Source organism: Trypanosoma conorhini (genome assembly GCF_003719485.1).
Source record: "Trypanosoma conorhini strain 025E chromosome Unknown Tco_14.4_contig_00016, whole genome shotgun sequence".
Taxonomy (NCBI): domain Eukaryota; phylum Euglenozoa; class Kinetoplastea; order Trypanosomatida; family Trypanosomatidae; genus Trypanosoma; species Trypanosoma conorhini.
In genome coordinates, this window is record NW_021704102.1 from 63,845 (window position 1) to 75,219 (window position 11,375).

The 11,375-nt window shown below is 58.2% G+C and overlaps 2 protein-coding genes across 2 annotated transcripts, besides 5 other annotated features; both read left to right on the forward strand.

Moving 5' to 3' along the window:
- On the forward strand, positions 1-6,423 carry Tco025E_00669 (uncharacterized protein; the record flags this gene model as incomplete). Its single annotated transcript, XM_029367609.1, has 1 exon — positions 1-6,423. A coding segment is annotated over one exon (6,423 nt), but the record flags the coding sequence as incomplete, so codon positions are not given.
- A 399-nt stretch (positions 6,424-6,822) lies between these two features.
- Positions 6,823-6,847: a microsatellite.
- Positions 6,847-6,897: a microsatellite.
- A 125-nt stretch (positions 6,898-7,022) lies between these two features.
- Positions 7,023-7,080: a microsatellite.
- A 127-nt stretch (positions 7,081-7,207) lies between these two features.
- Positions 7,208-7,253: a sequence feature (GA-rich).
- A 151-nt stretch (positions 7,254-7,404) lies between these two features.
- Positions 7,405-10,896, forward strand: Tco025E_00670 (putative glycosyl hydrolase; the record flags this gene model as incomplete). Its single annotated transcript, XM_029367610.1, has 1 exon — positions 7,405-10,896. One exon carries the CDS (start codon positions 7,405-7,407, stop codon positions 10,894-10,896), a length of 3,492 nt encoding a protein of 1,163 aa, XP_029232322.1.
- Positions 10,897-10,909: 13 nt separating this feature from the next.
- Positions 10,910-10,928: a microsatellite.
- The last annotated feature ends 447 nt before the right edge of the window (positions 10,929-11,375 follow it).

The following is an 11,375-nucleotide window of genomic DNA, read 5'->3' on the forward strand; positions in this document are numbered from 1 at the left end:
GAGGAGGAAATGCACGAGCGGCTGGACGAGGCTGCCGCACGCGAGGAGGAACTGCGCGAGCGGCTGGACGAGGCTGCCGCACGCGAGGAGGAACTGCACGAGCGGCTGGACGAGGCTGCCGCACGCGAGCGTGCGCTGGAGTCTAAGCTGAGCGAGCTTGGCGAGGCCGCGGACGCCCTGCAGCGTGCGCTGGACGGCAACGCGCTGGCTGTGGCGGGGGAGGAGGACGCGACGGCGGTTGGGGACCGCGTGGTGGGGGCGCTGAAGCGCCTGCGTGCGGACTCGGACGCGGCGTCCGCGACGATGCGTGGCGCGAGGCTGCTGGAAGGCGCCGACGCCGAGCCTCTTCTGTCGCAGTGCCGCCAGATGGCGAGCGAAATGGAGGCGCTCCGTGCGAGCGAGCAGCGCTTTCTAGTCATGCTAAAGGAGCAGTCTGTAGTTTCTGTGGGGTTGCGGTTTAGGTTGGAGGAGATGGAAGAGCGTGTGGCTCTCTTGTTGGAGTCTTTTGGACTTCCTTTTAGGGTGCTAAGGCGTCTGACGTCTGCGTTGAGTGCAGTGATTGCTATTTGTGCGTTGCTGAATTGTGACGAGCAGAGCATTTATTGTTACGTGGAGGAGGTGTTGGAGTCGCGTGATTACTACGCTAGGCTGTGCGGCAATGATGGTTCTTTGTTGGCGTCTCATGAGGAGGATGTGACTCGTTCAGAGTGTGTGCTTGTGATGAAGCGGGCCATTAAGCGATTGGTGCCTGAGCTTTTGGATGATCCTGTGCTGCGGTTTCCTGCAAAGCTGCAACGAGCTGTGGAGGAAACGGTGCTGGAGATCTTGCGCTTACGTGAATCTCTTGAGGAGTCGACCGATGCCGGAGCGCGCGTTGAAGGTGAGTTGGGAACTATCCTAGCGGCCTGTGGGAAAGCCCTTTGTGTGTTGCGAGGTGAAGCCGCTCCTGTGGACGCTGGCGAAGGTGCGGAGGCGCCGCGGCCGAGCGTTTCATACCTTGCGCGGTCGCTTGTGTCTCAGGCCGGGGACACGGCAGGCAGTCTGCGCGAGCTGAGAGAGGTGTGCGTGGAGTGCGGCGGTATTCTGGCGCATGCCCGCCAGCGCGAAGGTGAGAAGGACATTTTGACGTCAGAGTATTCGTTGACATCTGCGGCGTCTGCCGCGACGGACGTGCTGCTTCTTTCGGGCCACTGCAGGGAGGTCGTGGCGGAGCTCCTCGCACTGCGCGAGAAGCTGCGCTCCAGCCTTGCCACAGTGGCAAGGAGCGTGGGGGACAATAACGTACTGCTGGCCACCGTGCGGAGCTGCTTGAGGGCGCTATCGTTTGCGCTTGACAACGCCGCCTCGGAGGCGCCCCCGTGCGAGGAGTACGGCGTCGACGCTGAAGCTGTGGAGGGCGTTTGTGAAGGATTGCGGTCGTGCACGCACGCGGTCGCACTTCGCCTGCGCGAAGCGGAGCATGACGCCTCGGCGTCGGCGCAGGTGCTGCAGGAGGCGCTCGTGCCCGAGGAGGATCGGCGTCGTGGGGAGAGCGAGGGCCTCTTGATGCTTGCGAGCGCCGCGGCCCGTGCGCTGGAGGCACGTCGCGTGGAGGTTGAAAGTGTGGGAACTGCCTTCGAGCAGGCGCGGCGTCTCGCGGAAGAATATCGACGCTGCATGCACGCCAATTCGGCAGAAGCTGAGGCTGCTATGACGGCGCAGGTGCAGACGCGCGCCGCGCTGGAATCCCAACTGAATGAGGCGACGGAGCGGCAGGTGCAAGCCACGGCCAAAACGGCCAAACTTCTTCGCGACATGTCGGAGTTTGTCGGAAGTGTGGCGGCCATTATGTTGTACGACGGCGACGCCGTGGATGAGGAGGAAGAGGAGGCGCGAGCGGGGCACGACAGGGAGGATGAGGCCCCACACCTGGTGAGTAGAGTCCGTCTTGACGGTCTCCTAGAGCACTGCTCCGCCGTCATGCGGGCGTTGGAGGCGGCGAAGGCAAAGGCCAAGCTGCTCTCATCGGAAGCCGATGACTTGCGTGGAAGGCTGAGCGAAAGCGAAAACGCGTTGCGTGAGCTGGAGTATCAGTCACGCAACGCAGAAACAAAGTCGGCTGCGCAAGCTGCCGAGATGAGGGGAGAGATGGAGTTCCTCCGCGACGCGCTGCAGGCAAAGGTGACGGAGTGTGAGAAGGTGCAGCAGCATGCGCAGTATACAGAGCGGCGTGTGAACACCCTACAGGCGGAGATGGCGAACGCCGATAGGTCGTACGGTAGCGAGCGCGACAGTTTATCAAAGGTGCAGTCCTCACTGCTTGCAGAGAAAGAGGAGACGCGGCGACAGCTGGAGCAGCTGCGGCTGGAGCAAAAAGAGGTTCAGAAATTCTTGCATAAATGCCATGCGACATCACTCGATGAAGAGGCAGCGAAAATGGCGGCTCTCGCAGGCGATGTTGCGTTAATTCCTCTCGTCCTTGAGGAGGCGGAACACCGGATGCAGTTGCTGCAGAACTGGCTGCTGAGCCACCCGATGCACGCAGTCCCATTGCTGGCCATTTGCACCCGTGTGGGCAATGTGCTTTCTGCGACCGACTTTGAGGATATACCCACGCGCGTGGCAGAGGTGCTGAAGAGAGAGCAGGAGTTCGGCAGACTACTTGGGGCTCCGGCAAAGACGCCCGGACCAACGCGCGCCGCTGTCCTTAAAACGCTTATGGAGTGGGCGGAAAAGTTTGGTCTCGAGACGGAGCTGCAGGCGGAGACGTTTCTCGCGGACTTGGACGCCGCTCTTTCCGAGTTGTATTTCGACTATGCGTCTCTCAGGAAGAAAAAGGCGGCGCTTCAGGGCGAGCTTGATCACGCTCATTCCACATTGGCGGTAAGTGGAAGGCAGGTGGAGCAGATTGCCTCTCTGCTACGAGCTTCGCATCAGACGGAAGGGCCGCTGTCGCAGCTGACAGCGGCAGCGGCAGCAGAGGCGACAGCACCGTCGTTCACGCTTCAAACTGGATTTGCAGCATTGCGTGCTGAGGCGGAGTGGGCTGCCGAAAGGATTGCTGGCCACGCTGAGCAGACGCGAAAGGTGCTGGATGTGTTTGCCCCTGTGTACAGCGGCTGCAGCGTGTTGGAGGCATCCATGCGTACGGTGGAAGAGCTGAGAGAGCGGCGTGCGACGGAAGAAGGGCTTCGGGCGGAGTTGGCGACAGAGCGAGCGAAGGTGGAGTCGTGCCGTGGCTGCATTGAAACGAGTAAGAGTTACCTGCCAGAGCCCCTGATCCCTTTCATCGAAGGAGATGATCTGCAACGGCGCTGTGCTTTCGCTGCTGCGGAGCTGCGACGCCTGACCGGCACATTCGCCAGCTCCCAGCAGCTCATTGCATCGGCGGGACAAGATGCCCACGGCGGCGATCTTTGCATGAACCTTGATGACCTCCTGCGGAAGCTGCGCCAGCTGGAAGCGGGGGCGAAGGTGCTTGAGGCGAGTTGTGAGAGGCAGCAGCAGAGGGCGCTGCAGCTGGAGACGACGCTGCGGGACACGGAGGAGCGGACGGAGGCGACAATGGCGGCTCAGGAGGACACCGCACGGAAGGCAGTAATGCAGGAAAAAGCGAAGCAGAATGAGCTGCAGGCGCAGCTCGCGGAGTCCATGCAAGAATGCGATCAACTGCGTGCGGTGATCGCTGCGTGCGGCAGTGCCATGGGCTGCAGCCTCGAGGCCGGGTCCGGCAATTGCACCATCACCAGTGCAGCTAATAACGACGAGAGAGAGGAGGCGAAGGTGGTGCGGGCCGCAAAGGTCCTCGCCGCCACCCACGACGCCCACACGAGGGAGCTGGAAGAGCTAAAGGAGCAATTAGCGTCCTCGCGGAAGGCGCTCGCCGCGGAAAAGGATCTTCGTGCACTTGCGCAGGAGGAACAGTGCCGCCTCATGGACGAAGTAGAACGGCTACGTGCTGAACTACTTCGGGTCACGGCGTCCGACGAAGAACATCAAGCCGCGCTTTTGCATCTCACAGAGAGAGCGGAAGGCGTTGCCTCGAGGCCGTCGCCTGACCACAGTGCATCTGCGTTTTCAGTGTCGTCGCCTCTTAGCAGGCGAGCCTCCCTCGCCGGTCAGCGTTTGTTAGACTTCTGCAGCGTTTGTGGGGAACAGCGGCGCACGCTTGAGGGGGAGGTTAATGCGTTGAAGGAGCGTGGCGTGGAGCACCAACGCGCGATGGACGCGGTGGTTCGCCGCCTTCGTGAGGCTCTGCAGCTCACGGGGGAAACTCACCCTGGCGACGCCATACTACTCGGTGAACTCCTGCGGGAGAAGTTATCGGAAGCGCTGGAAGACAAGAAGAGCCTTACAGGTATCACCGAGGCGCTACGAGAGGAAAACGCCACACTTAAAGGCGCCTGCACCTCCACTGAAGCCCAGCTGCAGGAGGCAGCGACGTCGTTGGCGCAGCTGGACTTGCGGAGGCGGGCATTGGAGGAGGACTTGGGCGTTCTCACTGCCTTTGCCGGGAGCGTCGCACAGGCGATGGGTGAGCCGCTGCCGAGCGGTCCGGCCGACGTGGAACGTCTGAAGGGTGTCTGCGTAGCCCGCCAAGCGGCTCTGCAGGAAAATTCCGCGGAGATGCTGCGGATGCGTGAGGAACTCAACGCCGCCACCAGCACCTCTGCTGAGTTAAAGGTGATAATTGATGTGAATGCGGCAGAAGCGCAACAACGAACGGAGCGCCTGCGTGCTGTGGAGCAGGAGCGCGACGAGCTGTTAAAGGCCTCGGAGCAGCTTGTTGGGCGCGTGCAGAGCATACTGGATGATCACCTGGAGGTGCAGCGTGAGTTGAAGTTTCCCGACGATAGCGACGATGTAACTATAGCGGATATCGTGCAACTCTGCGTGGAGCGCTTGGAGCAACATCGTATTGGGGCGGCAATGTCATGCGATCAGCTCGCGGCGCTTCAGCGCGAAAACGCCGAGCTGAGGAGGGAGCTCCAACGTCTCGAAGGCGATGCGGCAGTGACGGCAGACGAAATTGCGGAGCTGCACGAGCAGCTGCGTCTGCTGCTCGATACAAAACAGCTGGCAAAGGCGGATCAGTCCAAGCTAAGGGCCGAGTACGACAGTCTCTCGCGTCAGGTCCAGGCCCTTTTCACGGACGCGTTGCGCATGGCGGCTGATGACATGCAGCTGCAGCTGCCGTTATTCTCCGACACGAGTGTCTCCGGTGCGTTGCAAGGGCTCCGCTCGCTGCTTGATTACATCGCGGAAAGGTTCCGCTCTGGTGCCAGCCACAGCGAGGATGCCGAGGATAAGGTGGAATCGCTAGAGCAGCTTCTACAGGTGCAGGAACGGCAACACGCCCAGGAAGCCAGGAGCCTGTACCGAAGCTTCCGCGACCACGTGGCGGCTTACACCACTCCCCACGACGCACGAGGCGAGGACGATGCTGCCGATGATGACCGCAGCAGCAGCAGCAGCAGCAGCGACAAGGCACGTCGCCTTTTGCCAGGGTATCTCGTTGTGGCTGGGAACTCGCTTCATCGCGTTCACACCGAGGTACGGCATGTGGGACTGCTCTGTCGTCGCCTGCTGGGAATCCCAGCGGAGCCGCCGGGGCAGTTGCGTGGAATGTCGTTGTTGGCGTCAACCGCATGGCTTGGGGAGGCCGCCAGTGAGATAGTGGGGCGGGCAGAGTTGCTGCACAACGCCATTCGAGCCGTTTCCCAAGTGGTGGAGATATCCCCCATCGACCTCGCCTCCCCCGAGCAACAGGTGACGGACTGGGTGGAGAGCTTTGGTCTCTGGCTGGAGCGTGCGCAGCGTGGACTTGACGCCACCGACCGCCTACTGGAGGCGCTGACAAGTGTCGTCCATAGCCACGGCGGCGTCGTGGAGGAGGTGTTGAGCGCGAATGGCACCGCGATGAGTTGTACTAATAACAGTAACACGACTTATCCTCAGCCCCCCATCGTGGATGCGTCGCTGCAAGACTTGAACAACAGCCGCACGGATGTGTCGCTCTCCCGGTACGTTACGCACCCACATCACCGTGCGGTGTTCAACGCAGTGCAAGAGCTTCTCTCACAGTTGGAGAGTCGTGGGCGTGTCTTGACATCCGAGTGGCAGGCGCTCATGGACCAAAACAACCGTCTTATTCATGAACGTCGCCAGACGGAGGAAGATCAGCTGCAGGTGCAAGCTCACGTTCAGGAGCTCCGCCGTGTCGTGCAGCGCAAGATTGAGGAGGACCGTCGAGTGGAGAAGAGTCTGCAAGAGTTGGATAGGCATCTTGACATGCAGGCAAGGGAGCTGGCAATGAAGTATAGGTCTGACCATGACCTTATAGTGCGACAATTTACCGAGCTCCGTGGCACGATACGACGCACAATCAAACCGCAGCGATCGCATTCAACAACCTCGACGGCATTTGGTTCGGTAAGCCACTGAACTCTTTGATGATGAGGAACGGCAGGGAAGAATGCAGTTATACCAATAAGCACATCCTCCGTCTTTTTTGCCGTCCACTGCTAATGGCGGTGACGCGTGAACGTTTTACTTTCTCTGCCGGTTTGCTCTTGCCAATTGATCTGCCCACGGAGAGAAAAAAAAAAGTAGTTTTGTCGCGCGAATTACTATGGGCCCTAGCGTGGTGTGGTTTCTGCGTGCGCCCCGCCCTTCCCCTTCGTGGGCGCGTCGCCTCACTCCAGCACCGCCTTCCCTGGGCTGCCCGTCGGGGGGGGGGGGGAACGTTGTGCGTTATTTCCGAACACCCCGCTCCCTGCCCCCCGCCCTTTCGCCAGCATGCGCCGTGCTTGATTTGTTTCTCCCCCGTTCTTCGCTTGTCCGTCTCTCTCTCTATCTCTCTCTCTCTGTGTGTGTGTGTGTGTGTGTTCCTGTTGGTTTTGTTTTTGTTTTTCTTTTCCTCTCCACGTTGTTGTGTTGTGTTGCGATGCGGTGCCATTTCCCCTCCGCCGCTGGGATTGCGCGCGGAGGGAGTGTGGGGGCACACACAGTTGGCTCATGGTCGTGACCGCATTTTTCTGCGGTTTTTTTTGTTTTATTTTATTCTATTATTATTATTGCTATTATCATTTTGTTGTTGTTGCGTGTGAGGGCTTCTGTGGGGCGTGGGGGGTTTCTCTCAGCGATTCCTTTTGTTGTGTCTCTACGCCTCTTCATTGTATTATTGTTGTTATAACGGCCTCAGCGGGGCGCGGAGGAAACGCGGTAGGGAGTGGCAGAGGGAGAAGGGAAGAGAAGGAGCGTAGAAGTAGGAGCGTGGGGGCGAGGGAGTTGGACCCCCCCCCCCCCAAAGGCGGCCGTACGGGCGGTGCACCACTTGCAGGGGAGAAAAGCGGAATAATAGTTCTTAAAGAAGAGAAAAGAAAACAAAAAGAGGGCCCCGTCGCGGTGACCGAGAAGCGGCACATGGGGTCGCCACCGAGCCCCACGGAGTTGGGGCAGCGTCTGGTATGCGAGCCATGGGAGTTCATCGAGACGACGCTCCCGCAGGGGGGTAATGTTGCCATCAGTGAGTCCCTCTTTTCTGTCGGCAACGGGCACGTGAGCGTGCGCGGGTACGCAGAGGAGGCTGAGGCGGCGGCGCCGTACGGCCGCAACGCAAACCAAAACCACAAAGGTGGACGTCGCTCGGAGGACAAGGGGGAGCGCGCAACGCCCGCGGAGGGTGCGCAGTCGCCGGCGCATGAGTTTCGAGGAACATACATCAACGGAGTATACGAGGAGAGACTGTTGGCACAAAATCATAGACGTTTTACCGTCGGCACCTGTGCGCGCGAGTGCTTTCTCATTCGTGTACCCGACACCTTTTGTATTGACGTCTTTGTCGGTAGTGAGCACGTTAATGCGGCGACAGGCGCCATCCTCTCGCACAGGCGCGTGTTGGACCTTCGCACAGGCGAGCTTCGTCGTCGGTTTGTGTGGCAGTCGACGAATCATGGGCGTGAGGTGACGATTGAGTCCTCCCGCTTTGTTTCCCTCTCGCGCAAAAGCATCGCCGCCTTGCGGTTGTACGTGACCGCCAAGAATGTTTCGAATACCGACATTCGCGTCGTTTCCCGCACGATGGTGACGGCGGACGTGCAAAAGCACCTGAAGCTGGAGAACATTGTCGCCCGGCACACGCTAATTGAGGCCTCGACGGCGGTGTCCGCGCGGACACGCAACAGCTGCAAGCGACTCGTGGTGGCGGCAACCGAGGCGTGCTGCACCGTCTCCATTGACCCCGGCTCCTCACCAAGGGCGAATTTTTGCGGCACGTCTTCCACAACGCCGCCTGCTTCCACACAAGGGGAAGGTTCACTGGCGGGCACCGCTCGCTTCGACCTCACTCCCCCGAGTGCACCACAGCCGCTGCCGCTGCCGCAGCCGCAGCCGCAACCGCAACCGCTGCCGCAACAACAGCAACAACAAAAATCCTTCACGATTCTTGCCCCTAAGTGTGCAGAGACAATTGAGAGCGCCGAGACGATTTATACTAGTGTCATTAGCGAGTCGACTATGCTGGAAATTACCAAATATGTTGCCTTCCTCAGCGACGAGGATGCGGCTCCAGAGGATATGTGTGATTTGGCCATTCTTAAGTCGCGGGAGGCGGCGGGGGTGACGTATGACGCCATGCTGGAAGAAAATCGGAATCTTGTGGAAAACTTTTGGGAAGTGGCAGATGTTCGCGTAAGGACGGATAATCCTTCGATGCAGGGCGCGCTTCGTTTCAATCTTTTACATCTGTACATGTCATTGTCTCGGGCCTATGTTGTGGAATCTCCGCCACGTGGGCTGATGAATGAAATTGATGCTGGTTTGCATCAGTGGGATGTGGATGCCATTGTTATTCCCTTCTTTTCGCATATACATCCAAAAACTGCGCGGGCCCTTTTGCAGTTTCGTATTGATACCCTACCACAGGCACGAAATATTGCGGCAGATATGGACCTACCACGAGGCGCGCTTTACCCATTACGCACCGTGAGCGGGGGAGAGAATTCGCCATTGCCGTTCTGTGCGGCATTTTTATACAGCAATGCCGTCATTGCGTACGCCATACGGCGCTACATCCTGGCGACCAATGACACTGCATTGCTGCTGCAGGGTGGCGCCGACGTTGTCTTTTCCACGGTACTTATCTGGCTTATATGGGGAACGTGGGACAAGGGGCAGTTCCACATTCGCTCTGTGGGAGGGCCAGACGAGTACAGTGGCCTCAGTGATAACAACCTCTTCACGAATCTTATGGCGCAAAATCACATGCAGTGGGCAGTGCAACTTGCGTTGGAGCTGCAAGAAAAACACCCGCAAGAGTGGGAAGGCCTGAAGGAGCGGTGCCAAATTACAGACGAGGATCTTCGCATGCTTGAGCGGGCTGCTTCTAAAATGGTGATTCTTTTTGATGCCAAAAATCGTGTTCACCCGGGCGACCAATTTTTTATGCGGAAGAAAAAGTGGGGATTTTGTGATGTCAAGAAGAAAAGGGGGTTTCTTATTCAAACGTTTGATCCTTCCGTGATTTACCGTCATCAGGTGTGTTGGACGCCAGATGTCGTCCTTGCCTCGGTCTTGTTGCCTGAGACGTTTACGGCAGATGAGCTGCGGGCGGACTACAGCTTCTATGAACCCATCACCAGCAACGACTCCTCCCTCAATCCCATGATTTTCAGTGTGGTGGCCTCCCAATTGGGCATGATCGATAAGGCCATGCTTCACTTTAATCGTGCTCTCTTTGTTGACATTGACAACGTGATTGATAACACGGGCCGTGGTCTGCATAGCGTGGCGGAGGCTGGGTCGTGGTGGTGCTTCGCGGCTGGTTTTGGAGGCATGCGGATCCTTCGGGGCGTGTTACACTTCAATCCAATTTTGCCGGACGAATGGGAAGAGTACCAGTTTGCTGTACGGCACAGCGGATGTCTTGTGCGTGTCCATGTGGCGCGGCGAGTGGTAACCTACAAGGTGGTCGAAGGCCTCGACGGCGACAGTAAACTGCTTATTATTCACTCAGATACAAATCGAATTCATCTGCAGCTGGGCATCCCGGCCTCCGTGCGTCTCTACCGCGACGTTCATGTGTTTGATTTTGACTGCGTTGTCTTTGACATGGATAGTATTATTCAGGACGTGGAAGACTACCACTACGAGGCTTGGAAGAAGGCCCTGGAGCCCTTTTTGCGGGAGGCTGTCGGCCACTCCTTCATGCTCACAGGGGAACTTTACCTTGCCTACCTGAAGCACGACAGGCCCCTCCCTGCGCTTCAACGGTTCCTCGCGAAGCAGGGTGTGATGGACGTGGCTCTGGGTGACCCGGAGGATTCGATGGAGCAGAACACCATTCACGGCCTCTTCAGACGGAAGCAAGGTTACTTTCGCCAGTGTGTCCGTTACCGAGGTTTGCGGCCGCGTGAGGGCATCATAGACGTCCTCTCGGAGCTTCGTCAGAGCGGTATTTCTGTCGGATGTGTCACGGTGAGCAAAAATGGGCATTGGCTGCTAAATGAGGCGTCGCAGGGGGTTTTAATGCTGGACGGATGTCTCGACGGCGGCGACGGCGAGAAGATGGGCCTGCGCTGGCGTCCGGAGATGGACTACTTTTCTTCCATGTGCAAGCAACTCAACGCCTCCCCCTCCCGCACGGTCATCGTGATGGACGGCATCGACGGCTTCTCGAAGAGCGCCCTAGAGCAGTTCAAGATGATCGTAGACGTCGCAAAGGACCCGGAGCCGGTGACCTTGTCGATCCCGTGCACGAACATTTCAAAGTTATCCGAGTTGACACTTACACTCTTGGATGAAAAGACAGCGAGCGATTACTCGATTTACGGCCGCGGCGCAACGTCCCAGCGTGGCTACCCCCGCTCTTCCAACGACATCTGGGCTAGCTTTGGGGGTGGGACTCTCAAAACATAAAAGGAAGAAAAAAACACACACACACACGCACAGAAGACGGGGGAAAAAAAAGACCGGTTACACCGGTAGTGAAAACGAATTTGTTGTGGCGGAGGGCGGCGGAAGGCAATAGGGAATAACGAGATTTTTGTTTTGCATTTATTCCCCCGTTTTTTCTGTCGTTTGAATGCAGGAAGAAATTTATTGATCTATAGTAACAGGGGAGGGCGCAAACTCCGTGGTGATTGGTTGTTTGTTCGCCATGTTCTTTTTTTTTTTTGCGTGTGTGTGTGCTTTCTCTCCTGTTGTTGGGTGGTTGCCTGTCGGCGCTGAAGGGGCGATACCACTTCCCTGCGACGGAAGTGAAGTTTCACCCACGTCATTTTGTTGGGAATTTCGTTCACTGCCCTTTTTTTTATTCTCCTTTCGATTAACGCCCCTCTCACACACACACGCACGCATGAGCACGCAAAATAAAAAAGAAGCTGCCAAGTGGAAGG